The 17,375-nt window shown below is 43.3% G+C and overlaps 1 protein-coding gene across 1 annotated transcript in view; it reads right to left on the minus strand.

Moving 5' to 3' along the window:
* Positions 1-14,683: 14,683 nt before the first annotated feature.
* Positions 14,684-17,375, minus strand: part of rnf123 (ring finger protein 123) — a 69,632-nt gene continuing 66,940 nt past the window's right edge. Inside the window, exons 38-39 of the mRNA XM_084031248.1 lie at positions 17,184-17,269; positions 14,684-15,858 (exon numbers count right to left, since the gene is read on the minus strand). Coding sequence (XP_083887374.1) covers positions 15,762-15,858; positions 17,184-17,269 — 183 coding nt within the window. The 3' untranslated portion in view covers positions 14,684-15,761. The remainder of the gene's footprint in view (positions 15,859-17,183; positions 17,270-17,375) is intronic.

Below are 17,375 nucleotides of genomic sequence, written 5' to 3' on the forward strand. Positions count from 1 at the left end.
ATTTTAAGGGTTAAAATCCTGAAAATTAATTGAATAGTTATCATCAGGTGATGCTATTTCACAAAATTGACTCAGAAAAATGTAATTTGATTTTATGGCACTTTTTTGCCACGGACATTTTTGTCCTGGAAGGGTCACAGTGAGTTGAAAGGGTCCATAAAGGTTAAAGACCTTCAGCTTTGGCTTGACTGTTCAGAACCGGAGGTTGTTGCCTGGTTTATATTCAAATGAGTCATTTCATGATTCAGTCTACAAACACAAAAAGACAAAGTAGAAAAATAAACACCTATATATATATATATATATATATATATATATATATATATATATATATATAGGTGTTTATTTTTCTACTTTGTCTTTTAATATATATATATATATATATTGAATGTTTTCTTCCCACTAATCTGAAAAATCTCATGTTGAAAGTACCTGAACAACAAGGTTTGATCCTTTAGAAGCTGCTGGTTGTTTCCTCCGTCTCCCAGGAAGCAGTTCAGCTCATTAATCAGCAGCTACAGTAACTAAAGTCAGCTTCCTCTCATTAATGCTTCTTAAAGGGCGACCACAGAGAACACCTGCAGCTTCAATTATTTTCTTTGTTATTCTCCAAAGTCGCATGTTGGCGCGACAATCACGAAAAAGTATTTGGCTTCTGATGTTTCCTTCATTAGAATGAAAGCCTTTTCCAGGCTCTGTGTGAATAATTTGCTCATGGAAATGGATTTCATGGTGTGTAATACTAATCACACCCAGCACAGTTTAGAACTGCCGACCGGCAGAAAGAAACTTTCTCTTTTCTTCATTTCTGTGGGATTCCAGGACAAAGACCTTTTCTATCTGACCTTTTCTATCTGAGCAAACATGTGTGAGCAGTGGAAAGGGAAACCCTGGTTGACTTTAGAGTTGATAACCAACGTCGTGTGACCTCTGACCTCTGATTGCCTTTCTTAGGGTTACTGAAGCTGGATAACTGGAAGATACCTGGTATGTTGAAATTGCTAAGTAGTTCAGCTCTTTTATGTTCAGGAGGTCTGGATGTTTGGGGGTCTGGATGGTTGGTGGTCTGGATGTTTGGAGGTTTGGATGGTTGGTGGTCTGGAGGTCTGGATGTTGGAAGTCTGGATGTTTGGAGGTCTGGATGTTTGCAGGTTTGAAATTCTGGATGTTGGAGGTCTGGATGTTTGGAGGTCTGGATGTTTGGATGATTGGAGGTCTGGATGTTTGCAGGTTTGAAAGTCTGGATGTTGGAGGTCTGGATGTTTGGAGGATTGGAGGTCTGGATGTCTGGATGTTTGGAGGTCTGGATGTTTGGATGATTGGAGGTCTGGATGTTTGCAGGTTTGAAAGTCTGGATGTTGGAGGTCTGGATGTTTGGAGGATTGGAGGTCTGGATGTCTGGATGTTTGGAGGTCTGGATGTTTGGAGGACTGGGTGTTTGGAGGTTTGGATGTTTGGAGGTCTGGATGTTTGGAGTTCTGGATGTTTGGAGGTTTGGATGGTTGGTGGTCTGGAGGTCTGGATGTTTGGAGGTTTGAAAGTCTGGATGTTGGAGGTCTGGATGTTTGGAGGTTTGGAGGTCTGGAGGTTTGGATGTTTGGAGGTCTGGATGTTTGGAGGTCTGGATGTTTGGAAGTTTGGAGGTCTGGATGTTTGGAGGTCTGGATGTTTGGATGTTTGGAGGTCTGGATCTTTGGAGGTTTGGATGGTTGGTGGTCTGGATCTTTGGAGGTTTGGATGGTTGGAGGTCTGGATGTTTGGAGGTTTGAAAGTCTGGATGTTGGAGGTCTGGATGTTTGGAGGTTTGGAGGTCTGGATGTTTGGAGGTCTGGAGGTTTGGATGTTTGGAGGTCTGGATGTTTGGAAGTTTGGAGGTCTGGATGTTTGGAGGTCTGGGTGTTTGGAGGTCTGGATGTTTGGAGGTTTGGATGTTTGGAGGTTTGGAGTCTGGATCTTTGGAGGTTTGGATGGTTGGTGGTCTGGAGGTCTGGGTGTTTGGAGGTCTTGATGTTTGGATGTTTGGAGGTCTGGTTTGGAGGTCTGGATGTTTGGAGGTCTGGATCTTTGGAGGTCTGGATGTTTGAGGTCTGGATGTTTGGATGTTTGGAGGTCTGGATGTTTGGAGGTCTGGATGTTTGAGGTCTGGATGTTTGGAGGATTGGAGGTCTGGATGTCTGGATGTTTGAGGGTTTCGAGGTTTGGAGGTCTGGGTGTTTTGTAGGTCTGGATGTTTGGATGTCTGGATGTTGGAGGTCTGGATGTTTGGAGGTCTGGATCTTTGGAGGTTTGGATGTTTGGAGGTCTGGATGTTTGAGGTCTGGATGTTTGGATGTTTGGAGGTCTGGATGTTTGGAGGTCTGGATGTTTGGAGGTCTGGATGTTTGGAGGATTGGAGGTCTGGATGTCTGGATGTTTGAGGGTTTCGAGGTTTGGAGGTCTGGGTGTTTTGTAGGTCTGGATGTTTGGATGTCTGGATGTTGGAGGTCTGGATGTTTGGAGGTCTGGATGTTTGGATGTCTGGATGTTGGAGGTCTGGATGTTTGAGGTCTGGATGTTTGGATGTTTGGAGGTCTGGATGTTTGGAGGTCTGGATGTTTGGAGGTCTGGATGTTTGGAGGATTGGAGGTCTGGATGTCTGGATGTTTGAGGGTTTCGAGGTTTGGAGGTCTGGGTGTTTTGTAGGTCTGGATGTTTGGATGTCTGGATGTTGGAGGTCTGGATGTTTGGAGGTCTGGATGTTTGGATGTCTGGATGTTGGAGGTCTGGATGTTTGGAGGTCTGGATGTTTGGAGGTCTGGATGTTTGGATGTTTGGATGTTTGGTGCTGTGTAGCAGAGCAGATGTCGTGCAGGCAAACAGGCTCCGCCCCCCTGCTCGCGGCCTGACATCACGATGACAGGAAGCAGAGCAGCCAGATGACTGTTTTTTTTACTGTAGTCTGCTGGTTGCTGTCGTGACCCCACGCAACAGCAACCAGCAGTGATGGAAAGTCTGCTGCTCACTTTTAATGAGTCCACCTCACAACCGGGGTTCAGTCCGTTGCTACGGGATACCAGCAGCCGGTCCAAGCTGAAGCTGTTTACGTTGGTTCCAGTTCATTAAGAAGGCCTCTGCTGTATAACTGTGTGTGTATATATATATATATATATATAAAACGTATCATTATCTTAATGTGTACACGGTAATGCAGCACCTTCAGATCATCTTAATGACTGGGACATGTTTACCTCACAGCACCATTCAGGTGACCTTTGACCTTAGCGGTGGGGATGAGGAGCGGTGGGGAGGTGCAGCGGTCTAAACCGCCTTCACGACACGGCTGCAGTTACGTTCTAATCTATACTGCACCAAAAGGAACAGCAGTCGTTAAAGAACCTGTGAAGCCCTGCAGACCAACTAGTACAAGTACACAAGTAGAAGAAGTACACAATAGTCCTGCTCCTCTATTCACGGTGTTACGGTACGGGTGCCTGAAGCACCAAAGTGCAGCAACGGTTCATTCACACAGCAGATGTGGATGGACGGATCCTGATCCAGAAGGATCCTGATCCAGATGGATTCTGATCCAGACTTTGAAAAGGTCACTGAAGGTTTGTTTTGCAGATGGAGAATAAAAATGCTGCACGACGGTTCAGCTAGTCTTGAACCGCCGAATGGGAAGAAAAGGAATCACGGCCAAAGCAACGGGAGGATGAGCATCAAACGTTCTTTCAGCCTTCTGTCCTGTTAAGGAACTTTGTGTTGGGCTGCATTGAGATAACCGGCTGTGATTGTTCCCCTGAACATTTCTGTGTTCATCACTTTCATGCTGCAGCTGCTGAGGATGGAACTACTTCATATAATGCTGGGTAGATTAATCTAGAATCATACATCAGAGGCCATTAGCTGATTTGATTTGGTTGTATTAATCTGCTTTAAGCTTGAAGTAAATAAAGCTGTCAGAGAAATATAGCAAAGTAGAACAATGTATCATGGAGTACTCGGTAATACTTTAGTAAATGTAGCGAGTTACATGTGTGATATTCATCCGTCCCTCGAGGCCTTCATGTTTCCATCAGTCTGGTTTCATGTTGGATGAGAAACTACTTCAGCGTTGGTGGTCCTGGATCGGAAAGGAGCTGAAGAACATCACAAACACCTGAACGTCTCTTTAAAATGGTTCTCTGGCCCAGCAGACCCAGCAGGCCCATCAGGACCCAGCAGGCCCAGCAGGTCCAACACGTCCAGAAGACCCAGAAGGTCCAGCAGACCCAACAGGTCTAGCAGGTCCAGAAGACCCAGCAGGTCCAGCAGGTTGTCAGGCAACAGAGCTACCCACGAACAAAATGAATCATTTATTAGATTCTGCGTTTCAATGACTCAGCTTGTCTGCTACAACAACAACAACAACAACAACAACAACAACAACAACAACAACAACAACAACAACAACAACAACAACGCTACATCTAAATCAGCTTTGGCTTTAAAACAAGCAGAAGGTGCAGCTCTTTGTCCACCAATGAGAGTGCAAAGCTATAATATAGTGACTGTAATATTATAATAACATGGTGATATTTAATATTGTCTCCATGCAAAGGGAAACTGTTATCACAGACCAGACGAAAACCAGCAGAGGAAGTTCCATAAATCAAGTTCTAGTGGAGACGTGGACTTAACGAGGTCTCTGTGTGTGCAGGTCCTGGACTAGATTTGATCTTAATTTTCCTCCAATGATAACATCATCAAAATAGAAAAATAAATCAAATCATCAGTTTGAGGAGGGACAGGAGGAAGCTGAGCTTCTTTACGTCATCATCCACTCAGAATATGAGATGTATGAATACAGCTGTTAGACGTGTGTGAGTGTTAGTCGTAGTCCCAGACCCCGTACAGAGTCCCAGACCCCGTACAGAGTCCCAGACCCCCGAGTCCCAGACCCCGTATGGAGTCCCAGACCCCGTACAGAGTCCCAGACCCCGTACAGAGTCCCAGACCCCCGAGTCCCAGACCCCGTACAGAGTCCCAGACCCTGTACAGAGTCCCAGACCCCCGTATGGAGTCCCAAACCGCTAATTGACAATCAGCCTCTTGAGATGGACCCGGCTGCCTGCTGTGTGTCACACAGCTAAACGGCGGAGTATTGATCGCTGTCCGGCAGCTCTCAGCCACATATCAGTCAGAGAGCAACGGGCCGCCACCGAAACCTCGGAGGCGTCACAGACAACTGATCCTGGATCGAATGTGACAGAAGATCCACTTTGAGAAAAATAAAGTCCACGTATTCTGATGGATTCTGGTTTCTATTTCACACAGTGAATCAATATTAAGCCTCTTGATTGGTTTCACTCCTGACGTTGTGATTCCTCCACCATGTGGTATCTCCCGAGTCAGGTGATCTGGAAGAAGGAGTATAAAATACACATGTACACTACGTAAAATACACATGTACACTACATAAAATACACATGTACACTACATAAAATACACATGTACACTACATAAAAGACACATGTACACTACATAAAATACACATGTAAACTACATAAAATACACATGTAAACTACATAAAATACACTTATAAACTACGTCAAATACATATGTAAACTACGTAAAATACGTACGAGAACTACATCAAGTATGTTCAGAAACTATGTAAAATAAGTACATAGAACACTGGTCTCCTCGGTGAGAGTTGTCTGGTTGCTGATTGACTGTCAACGCCGTTGTGATGCAATGCAAAAGACTGTTGACCAGGTTGCCCCTCAAGGGTCCCCGTTGGGTCCTCTTTACATCTCCTACATGGTGGGCCATGTATTTAATAGGTTCAGAGCCCACAGGCATGCTGGGAAATCTTCACAGTCTGATAAAAAAGCGTCTTTCTTCACACAGAGGCTGACTCTGCATTTTCAACAAACGTAGCGACCACAGGAGAAAAAGGTAAACTTCAATATAACGGAGAGAAATCATCCAGGGAAAGAGTGTGTGTGTGTGTGTGTGTGTGTGTGTGTGTGTGTGTGTGTGTGTGTGTGTGTGTGTGAGTGAGAGAGAAAAAATGTGTGAGTGTGTGTGTGTGTGTGTGTGTGAGTGTGTGTGTGTGTGAGAGGGGGGGGGAGAATGTGTGTGTGTGTGTGTGTGTGTGTGTGTGTGTGTGTGTGTGTGTGTGTGTGTGTGTGTGTGTGTGTGTGAGTGTGTGTGAGAGAGAAAAAATGTGTGTGTGTGTGTGTGTGTGTGTGTGTGTGCGTAACACTGTACCTGTTTAACGCTTCATCATGTTTACATCCCTGAGAACCAGTCAACAGTAACACATGTATTCTCCTCCGCCTCCCCCTCCTCCATAGCAACAAGAGTCCCAAACGACAAGAGTCCCGAAAGGCAAGAGTCCCCTAACGACAAGAGTGCCTAACGACGAGAGCCCGAACGACGAGAGTCCCCTAACGACCAGAGTGCCTAACGACGAGAGCCCGAACGACGAGAGTCCCCTAACGACCAGAGTGCCTAACGACGAGAGCCCGAACGACGAGAGTCCCCTAACGACCAGAGTGCCTAACGACCAGAGTGCCTAACGACCAGAGTGCCTAACGACGAGAGCCCGAACGACGAGAGTCCCCTAACGACCAGAGTGCCTAACGACCAGAGTGCCTAACGACCAGAGTGCCTAACGACGAGAGCCCGAACGACGAGAGTCCCCTAACGACCAGAGTGCCTAACGACGAGAGCCCGAACGACGAGAGTCCCCTAACGACCAGAGTGCCTAACGACGAGAGCCCGAACGACGAGAGTCCCGATGACGAGAGTCAAGTTTGTAACATGAATATGAAACAAAAATATCATTAAATTATTATCACTGTCCACACACATTTATCATCACTATTCCAATTACTATATGTCTGCATGAAAGTCATTGTTAAATATGCAAATAGGCATTTTGTTTGTTTTCGTGAACGGCCAAGGTGTGCGGCACTTTAAATGTTGCTCTCGCAAAGAATTGTGGGTCGGCGTAATCTCCTTTCATATCGCATAGGAAGGTCCGTTGCATCCTATGCTAAAGGAGCTCTGAAAGGAAGCATTGGAGCAAAATAGACTATTCTACTGCACCCTATTTCTCTTAGGAAGGTTCCTAACTGAAGAAGTGACCCGGAAGTAAACAAGTGGCCGCCATGATAAGAGCTGTTCGGATTCTCTAAATGCAAAGGAAAGGAGCTCCAATGCTTCCTTTCAGAGCTCCTTTAGGATAGGATGCAACGGACCTTCCTATGCGATAGGAAAGGAGATTACGCCGACCCACAATTCTTAGCGAGAGCAACATTTAAAGTGCCGCACACCTCGGCCGTTCATGAAAACATACGATATGTGCATTTACATATTTAACAATGACTTTCATGCAGACACATAATAATTGGAATAGTGATGATAAATGTGTGGACAGTGATAATAATTGAATGGTATTTTTGTTTTATATTCATGTTACAAACTTGACAAAAACGAAACTAAAACCACAAATGAAACGTAAATAAAACAACGGTCAAACAGGAAGGAGGAGCTGCTGGACCTGAAGCCGGTCAGTGAACCAGCTGTTGATAAAACCAACATGTGGAGAAGTGGACGACGCGTTTTTTGTAGTCCATTATTGTAGTTTCTCCAGCGCAGACGCACGTCAATCGCCGGTGCCGATCATCAGCTGTCAATCATCAGCAGCCGCGTTATAATGACGTATCTTAGTGAAAGTCCGGTCGGATTCTCTGAGCACCGCGGTCGACTTTTCCTAAATCCTTTTGAGTTCTCCTATCGCCTTTCCTTAACCCCGTGACCTTTTCCCCAGAGGTCAAGGAATAGGAGATAGGAATAGGAGTTAGGACCTTATTTTTTGACTATTCTACAGCACCCAGTGTTTTACACATCAACCACCCAGCGCTGCGTCCTCCCCTTTAAGAAACTAAAATCAGTGTTTCAACTTTAAAACTTAAACTTCAGTAAAGGAACTGAGTTCTTCTTCCACCACTGCAAAATACTTCTTTAACACACACAATCTCACACACACACAAACAGCCACAGACACACACACTGACATACCCACACAGCCACAGACTCACACACTGACACACACACTGACACACACCTGTCTGTGTGTCTCTGTGTGTGTGTGTGTGTGTGTGTGTGTGTGTGTGTGTGTGTGTGTGTGTGTCTGTGTGTGTGTGTGTGTGTGTGTGTGTGTGTCTCTGTGTGTGTGTGTGTGTGTGTGTGTGTGTCTCTGTGTGTGTGTGTGTGTGTGTGTGTGTGTGTGTGTGTGTCTGTGTGTGTGTGTGTGTGTGGCTGTGTGTGTCAGAGTCTGTGTGTGTGTGTGGCTGTGTGTGTGTGTGTGTGTGTGTGTGTGTGTGTGTGGCTGTGGCTGTGTGTTTGTGTGTGTGTGTGTGTGTGTGTGTGTGGCTTTGTGCGTGTGTGTGTGATTGTGTGTGTGTGTGTGTGTGTGTGTGTGTGATTGTGTGTGTGTGTGTGTGTGGCTGTGTGTGTGTGTGTGTCCTCTTCAGAAAACAATAAAATGAACTGTTAAGACGTGGAGGAAGGCAGAAGAGAACATAACACACACACACACACACACACACACACCTCCTGACATGAAAACATACATGTAGACACTGATACATGTACACAGTACACGTACAAGTACATTGAGTACATGTACAGTACACACATGTACACAGAGGTGGTTTTGGTTCCTCAGTAAAGCTCAACGATGCCCCCTGTTGTCAGACAGAAGGAACGTTTTCATGGTTGTACAATTAAAGTACACATCTGAGGTACTTGTACTACATTATACTTCTACTGCACAACATAGTTTTAATTAGCAAAGTAACTAAAGTGTTTAGAAATATTAATGTTAATAAAGTTAATCATGTTACTGTATTAATAATCATGTTACTGAGGTTTGGATGAAACACACATTGTGAAGGATTCTGGGTAATTGTGACGTCATTTTTCTCCATTTTTATAAACCAATCAATCGATTAACGGAGAAAATAATCCAAAAATGATGTTTAGTTAATGATTCAAAATAATTTAATTAATGCTGAGTGATAATTAAATGAATAATCTAATGATAGAATATTAACCTTTTTCTGCTTTTAATACTAGAATCACATTCTTCTGATAACACTTGAATACTTTTACTGAATCACATTTTAAATGCAGTACTTTAACTGCTAACAGAGTATTTTTACGCTGAGATACTGCAGTAAAGTATCTCAATTAATACTTATCTTTTAGAGTTTCAGTTGGAGGTTTTTCTATTTCTACTCTGATAGCGATATTATGTATTAAAGTGTATTCATGATTTCTGATTAGGAAGTAAATTATTGTGTCTTTAATTAAATATTTTGTTTTATTGAAATAATATTGGCATTTCTGATTATTTATAATAAACTGTTTAGCGAGTTAGAAGTGATATTAAAAATGTCTTCTAATAACTATAAGTTTTACAAGATGATGTTTGAACACATCAGAATAACATTACAATAAATTAGAATGTACTTTCTCCCAGTACTCACTTTTACAGAGTGGATCTTGAACGCAGGGCTGCATGGTGGTGTAGTGGGTAGCACTGTCGCCTCACAGCAAGAGGGTCCCGGGTTCGATTCCCAGGTCGGCCCGGGTTCCTTCTGTGTGGAGTTTGCATGTTCTCCCCGTGTAAGCGTGGGTTCTCTCCGGGTTCTCCGGCTTCCTCCCACAGTCCAAAGACATGCAGGATGGGGATAGGTTCATTGGTGACTCTAAATGTCCCGTAGGTGTGAATGTGAGTGTGAATGGTTGTCTGTCTCTACATGTCAGCCTGATAGACTGGTTACCTGTCCAGGGTGAACCCTGCCTTCGCCCAATGACAGCTGGGATCGGCTCCAGCCCCCCATGACCCTAAATACAGGATAAGCGGTAGACAATGGATGGATGGATGGATCTTGAACGCATCATAATGTAACTCAATAATGCAACCTGTTAGCTGTTAGCCATGCATCATCAGGTTCATATTATTGTCCACAGAGCTGTGACGACGGTTTATTATTATTATTTTTATACGTCATTCAGTGCCAGAATGATATAATATAGAATAATTATTTTGTTCGTCATAATTTTATTATTTAAACAATACTCATTCTACATGAATAGTACTACTCACTATTTTTGCCATATTTGACTTACTGTGTCGAAGTCTGGGGAAACACCTACAAAACCACTCTGCAGCCGATATGCACAATACAGAAAAGAGCAATAAGGACAATAAACAAAACAGGATACAGAGATCACACAAACCCACTATTCATAAAATCACACATGTTGAAATTTATGGATCTGGTCAAATTCAGAACGGCACAAATAATGTACAAAGCAAGAAAAAATCTATTGCCAAAAAATATACAAGGTATGTTTAGTGAAAGGGAGGGGGGATATTATCTAAGGGGAGACCTACATTTTAAAAAACCAAAGGTTCGAACAAATATGAAAAGTATGTGCGTATCGAGTTGTGGGGTGACTTTGTGGAACAGTCTGGAGACAGAAATAAAACAAAGCCCAAATATAAATCTGTTATTTTTAAACAAGTACATGGAAGAGGAAGTATGTTAATGGAGGTTGATGAGGGATAAAGCTATAAATGGAGTAGGGTGGATTGTTATATTGTAACTAACTTAGTATATGGTATTCTGGGTAGAGAGTCATGGGGATAGTTTATATGTATGTACTGTGTGTGTGTATGTGTGTGTATTTATATGTGTGTATGTGTGTATGTATGTATGTGTGTGTGTAGATGTATGTGTTTATTATATATATGTATATATATATATATATGTGTGTATGTATGTATATATGTGTATGCATATACATGTGGATTTATATATATATATTTATATAGATATTCATGAAATGTATATATGGTATGTAGGTATTTAGGTGTATTAGGTAGTTAGGATATCGGTATAGTCACAAACTGAAGAGTAGTTAAATAGGGGTGGGACATTAAAAAAGTATTGTACTTCTTCTCACTCCTTTTTTTGAACAATGTGCGGTATTTTGTTATGTCTTAGTTCTCTATTTTATTTTTACTTTATTAATTTCTCTTTTTCTTTTTGTTTGTACAAATAGTTACATTTCTTTTTTTTTTCTATACATGTTCGAAAAATAAAATTCATTCATTCATTCATTCATACATGATTACACAAACGTTTCTCAACATTTTCTTCGTATTCAGTCTAATATTTTGTCTAAATATAACAAAGAAATCTAAAGTAACAAAGTGTTGATCTTTGCTTCATTCATGCAATCCTTAATTAATATAGGATAATCTGAGGTTGGAATATGAGGATATAATCTAGGATATAATCTGAGGATATAATCTCAGTTTATAATATTAATATGAGGATATAATATGATCATATAATCTAGGATATAATCTGAGTTTATAATATTAATATGAGGATATAATATGAGGATATAATATGAGCATATAATCTAGGATATAATCTGAGGATATAATATGATCATATAATCTAGGATATAATCTGAGGTTATAATATTAATGAGGATATAATCTGAGGATATAATATGAACATATAATCTAGGATATAATCTGATGTTGTAATTAGGGCTGTCAAAGTTAACGCGTTAATAACGCGTTAACGCAACATCCTCTAACAGGGCGTACCCACCAAACGCGATGAAACTTCATCGCGCGACAAGATTACATGTAAAGTCAATGCAAAGACGCGATTAGACGCTTCATCGCGCCGGGCGACGCGATGGACGCGATAGCGCGGCGCGATGGATGCGATGGACGCGAAAAATCGCTTCATCGCGCCATCGCGCCATCGCTTCATCGCGCCATCGCTCGAGTTGAAATAATTGAACTTTTGCGGCGAATTCGCGTGAAGACGCGCCGCGACAGCCTATCAGCGTTGATATCGTCACCGACGTGCTGACGTACGGACGTCCTGGTGTTCCCTCGCTTTTTGCCGGCTCCTGCAGGAGACGGTGGAATTTGCCGAGCTCACGCCGCCTCCGTAGGGTAGCATGCACCCAGAACCGACGTCGGCGCCTAGCCCGCAGACGAAGCTGGGAACTTCTCCAGAGTAGATACAGTGCAGCGATGGTGGCCATGATCGACGAGAGAATGAAATGGCGGAAGAAATGTTGTTGTTTGGGCGGGCTCGTCGCGCGACGCGATGAGGCGTTTTTTGGCATATTGGACCGGCGTCAAAACTGGAGCGTCTAGCGCGACGCGATTTCATTTGTCGCGCGATTCAATCGGGTTCATCGCGTTTGGTGGGTACGCCCCGTTAACGCCGTTAATTTTTTTAACGCGCGATTAACGCTCGGTATTAAAAAAAAAAAAAACGCGCATTGTATGATTTATGGCCGTCGGTGGCACCTGTAGTCTTGATCCAGAGGGAAGGTGCGCGTCCACAGGCAGCGGTGTTTCCCCGCGTCCCATTCATTGTCTATAGGTACGTGTCCACAGGGGCGATTTTAAACGCGTGTGGACGCGCCGCTTCCCAGTATTGCAGGCTTGGTGGGCTGCCACTAGAGGATGATTGACAGGCGCTCTCCTTCAAACAACACATTTTTGCGAGCGTTCCCGAGGCGGCGAGTCGAGCCCGGCGCCTCTGATTAGCATAAAGTAGATTCGACTTCAAGGCAAATGAGGAGCGGCCAACTCGCGCGCCGTCTCTCGACATTCGCCGCTGCCTGTGGACACGCACCTTATGTGAAAAGCTGTTCACCTTCAAAAGACTGCCGGATGGTTCAGTCGATAAGACCAAAGTCATCTGCGCGTACTGTGGGTATGAAATGAGCTACCATAGAAGCACGTCCAGTCTGAGATATCACTTGCAAGCCAATGCACTTATATCCTAACTGTACTTATGTCCTGTTACACTATCTCCTGTGACATGTTCACTTTAATTGTTTGTGATATATTCTTATAACCCAGTTTTGATCCCATGTTTTGGTAAGGGGATATTTGAAGTGTTAAATAAACATTTTCATAAATCAAGTATATTTGCCTTATGTTGTTAAAAGTATTAAGAATATGAAAAAAATACATTAAGGTACATTTAGAAGGAAAAAAAAAAATGTGCCAAAAAATGCGATTACTTTGCGATTAATCGCGAGTTAACTATGGACAAAATTGGACAAAATGCGATTAATCGCGATTAAAAAAATCAATCTTTTGACAGCCCTAGTTGTAATATAAAGATATAATCTGAGTTTATATTTATATGAGGATATAATATGACCATATAATCTAGGATATAATCTGAGGATATAATATGATCATATAATCTGAGGTTATAATCTCGGATATAATCTGATGTTGTAATATAAGGATATAATCTGAGTTTATATTTATATGAGGATATAATATGAGCATATAATCTAGGATATAATATGATCATATAATCTAGAATATAATCTAGGATATAATATGAGGATATAATCTGATGTTGTGATATGAGGAGTACACACTGTGTCCTGTTGTCATGCAGCCTGTTGTGCAGCTGACTGTCCTGTAGGTGGCAGCAGCGCTCCGTCTCACTGCAGAGCTGCTGTCTGGTTTCTGCAGAGAAAATTATTTTAATTCTGAGACATAAACAGATTAAACACAATCACCTTTATATACTTGTACTTTGAGTAGTGTTATTATAATTCCTTCTTGTGCAATGACTGTCCTCCTGTTTATAGACGTTATACTCATCCCTCAGTTTGCACTTTTTATTTTAGGAATATTTTTGTGCTTCTCTTTAAATGTTGAGCATGACAACAATCAATAAATTGTACCGGGAGGCAGAGCGGACCGTACTCATTAACCTGGAGTGATTACAATAATAATTATGGATCACGTTTACTGTTATCACAGCGGAGATCATTCAGTTTTCATAAAGCTTCATTAACGTTGTTCATCAGGAGATTCTGATCAGCAGATGCCATGACGATCGATCAGTCTGATCAGCAGATGCTACAGCTACTAACTGTGTCCATTGATCCTGAAGATGTTTCTCTGATACAAAGAACTCATTCTGTAAAGGTCCTAATAATTAACAGACCCGGACCTGACCATTCAGACCCAGACCTGACCGTTCAGACCCGGACCATTTAGACCCGGACCATTCAGACCCGGTAACGTTAGCATGCTAACAGAGGTTAGCATGTAGCTTGAAGCAGAAGAACAGGACTCAGCAGCTCGTCGGTTCACGATAAATAATTTAATGCAGTTACAATGTCAATGTATGTGCACTCTCACTCACAAAGGAGACAGGGAGCCCGTCGCCCCCATCACATCACCCCCCATCACATCACCCCCCCATCACATCCTCCCCATTACCCCCATCACATCACCCCCATCACATCCTCCCCATCACCCCCCCATCACATCCTCCCCATCACCCCCCCATCACCCCCCCATCACATCCTCCCCATTACCCCCCATCACATCACCCCCATCACCCCCCATCACATCCTCCCCATTACCCCCATCACATCACCCCCATCACCCCCATCACATCCTCCCCATCACCCCCCCATCACATCCTCCCCATCACCCCCCCATCACATCCTCCCCATTACCCCCCATCACATCCTCCCCATTACCCCCCATCACATCCTCCCCATCACCCCCCCATCACATCCCCCCCCCCCCATCACATCACCCCCATCACATCACATCCCCAAACAGGTCATTGTGAAACAGCAGCAGCTGGACTGAAACTACCTGCTGACTCAGAAACATGCGTAGAAGAGAAGTACCATTATCAGCTCACAGACTCCAGATCAGATTATATATATATATATATATACATACTTATATATATATATATATTTACTTATAGCATATATATATTTATATATATATACATACTTATATATATATATATTTACTTATATATATTATTATATGTCCATCATACGTCACCACGTCCTCAACAATCCCGTCAGAAAGCCCATAGCTTCAAACTCACCATCATTTATTGTTTCAATGTTTCTGTCTCATTCATGTGTCAGTGGAATTATTATGAATATTATTATTATTACTGTTTAAAACAAAAGAAACAAACTGCAGTCATGAAGTGAGTTGAAAACCATCTGCATTGTTCTGAGGATGAGAAACCTGCTGAAATATTAATAATAATAAATGTGGAGAGAGACATCAGAATAGAAAATAAATTAAGATAGAACTTTGTTTTCTGAGTACTTAACACAAACTACACCGTTGTTGGGTTTGGGTCTCGTTGTGGTCATTAGGGTTGGGCTTTTTCTCCGATTGATTTTTTTCATGACTGATTCTCTAATGAGGGGTCCTGGTCCAGCATCCCAGTGAGGTCCTGGTCTGTACCTGGTGGGCCGGGTCACTGATTCCTCCGTAGGTAGGCTGAGGTAAGAGTTCTCCATCGTTGTGTGTGTGTGTGTGTGTGTGTGTGTGTGTGTCTGTGTATCTGTGTGTGTGTGTGTGTCTGTGTGTATCTGTGTGTGTGTTTGAGTGTGTGTGTGTTTGTGTGTCTGTGTGTATCTGTGTGTGTGTGTGTTTGAGTGTGTGTGTGTGTGTGTGTCTGTGTGTATCTGTGTGTGTGTTTGAGTGTGTGTGTGTTTGTGTGTGTGTGTGTATCTGTGTGTGTGTTTGAGTGTGTGTGTGTCTGTGTATCTGTGTGTGTGTGTGTCTGTGTGTTTGAGTGTGTGTGTGTGTGTGTGTGTGTGTGTGTGTGTTTGAGTGTGTGTGTGTGTTTGTGTGTGTGTGTGTGTTTGTGTTAGGAGGCCGGCTTGCTGTAGTCTTCCACTCCGCTGATCGTGGCTTTGCAGAAGAAGCAGTCCTTGTTGTTCATGAGATGCTGGTTGATGCAGGCTCTACACACACACACACACACACACACACACACACACACACACACACACACACACACACACACACACACACACACACACACACACACACACACACGTTTACAACATGGAGGAACAAACAGAGAGAGAATATCTATACATCTGGCTGCTCCTCATTATTACGACCACATGCAGATGGAACCCAGACCCGGTCTACTCCAGACCTGGTCTGCTCCAGACCTGGTCTGCTCCAGACCAGGTCTACTCCATAGTCCTGCTTGTGTGTAACTTGTGTGTTGACATGTTTCTATGATGTCATGGTTTGTGGTCCTGTGTTAAGTTCTGACCCTGGTTCTGACCCCTCCATCAAAAAGGCTGACAGTAAAAACTGGTTCCAGAGGGACTCAGATGTCCGTCCCCAGTAAAACCAATTAACGATGAGCAACCCGTTAACTCAGTGGGTTCCAGCGTCTCCGTTAAATGAAGGAGACGGAGACCAGATGGGGGGCACAGAGACCCAGAGTCAGTCTGGGCTCGGCCTTGGGGCTGATTAAACCATCCATCCCCGCTGAGTCGGCGTGCCAGCGCAGCGAAATCAAGCGCTCCTCCAGGAGAACGTGAAATATGCAGCGAGGCTGGACGAAGGCTTCCATCAGCCTCCACCCGCCAACAGCTGCCTGTGTGTGATGTATGTTTACATCGACTATAAGGGAGTGTGTGTGTGTGTGAGCTCTCAGGCTGTAGTGAGACTGCAGAGCAGCTTCTGCAGCAACATTTAGCAGGAATCTAACACATCATCTCATATTACTGTATTCAGATTATTCAGATTCATCAAAATAGGGCAATTTAAATGTTTCTTACGTTATTTTTCTGCAGCAATAATCAGCTGATTCATGGACAAACTGTCATTTCTATATTCAACATTTTAAACTTGGCCTGTTTTTCTACTGGGATTTTTTTGGGAAAAGATTTTGGACCAACCTGAGGTCTGTCCTCCTCAGAGACACCAGAGACACCAGGAAGACACCATGAAGACACCAGGTGTCTGCCTGATCAGAGATCGCTGGTAATCAGCTCGGTAAGTCTGCCTCTGGAGTTCTGTGTGTTTAATGCTTACTAACACGATCAATAAGGAAATCCTTGAAAGTAGCTTCTTCAGCGTTCAACGCTAAACTGTTATTAAATCTGCTGACCCTGAACGCTCCGCAGACTTGGAAACATTGATTCATGTCACATGATCCGAGTCACTGAGAGGCCTAACAAGGAAGGAGGGCGACCTTCAGCAGGACGGCCGGACCGAACCGCCTGTACATACGTGTGTGTGTGTGTGTGTGTGTAGCTGGACTCACTTGCAGGACTTGTGTGAGCAGGGCTTGAAGATGGCGGAGATGGAGTGAGCGTAGCAGATGGGACAGAGGTCTTCTTCACTGGTCGGCTGGACGGAGGAAAACAACACCTTTTATTCATCTGATGCATAAAATCATAATAATATTAATAACAACTCTTAGCTTAGCATAAAAACAACAGGTCACTGATGAATC

This window comes from Eutrigla gurnardus (genome assembly GCF_963514095.1).
Source record: "Eutrigla gurnardus genome assembly, chromosome: 2".
Lineage (NCBI taxonomy): Eukaryota > Metazoa > Chordata > Actinopteri > Perciformes > Triglidae > Eutrigla > Eutrigla gurnardus.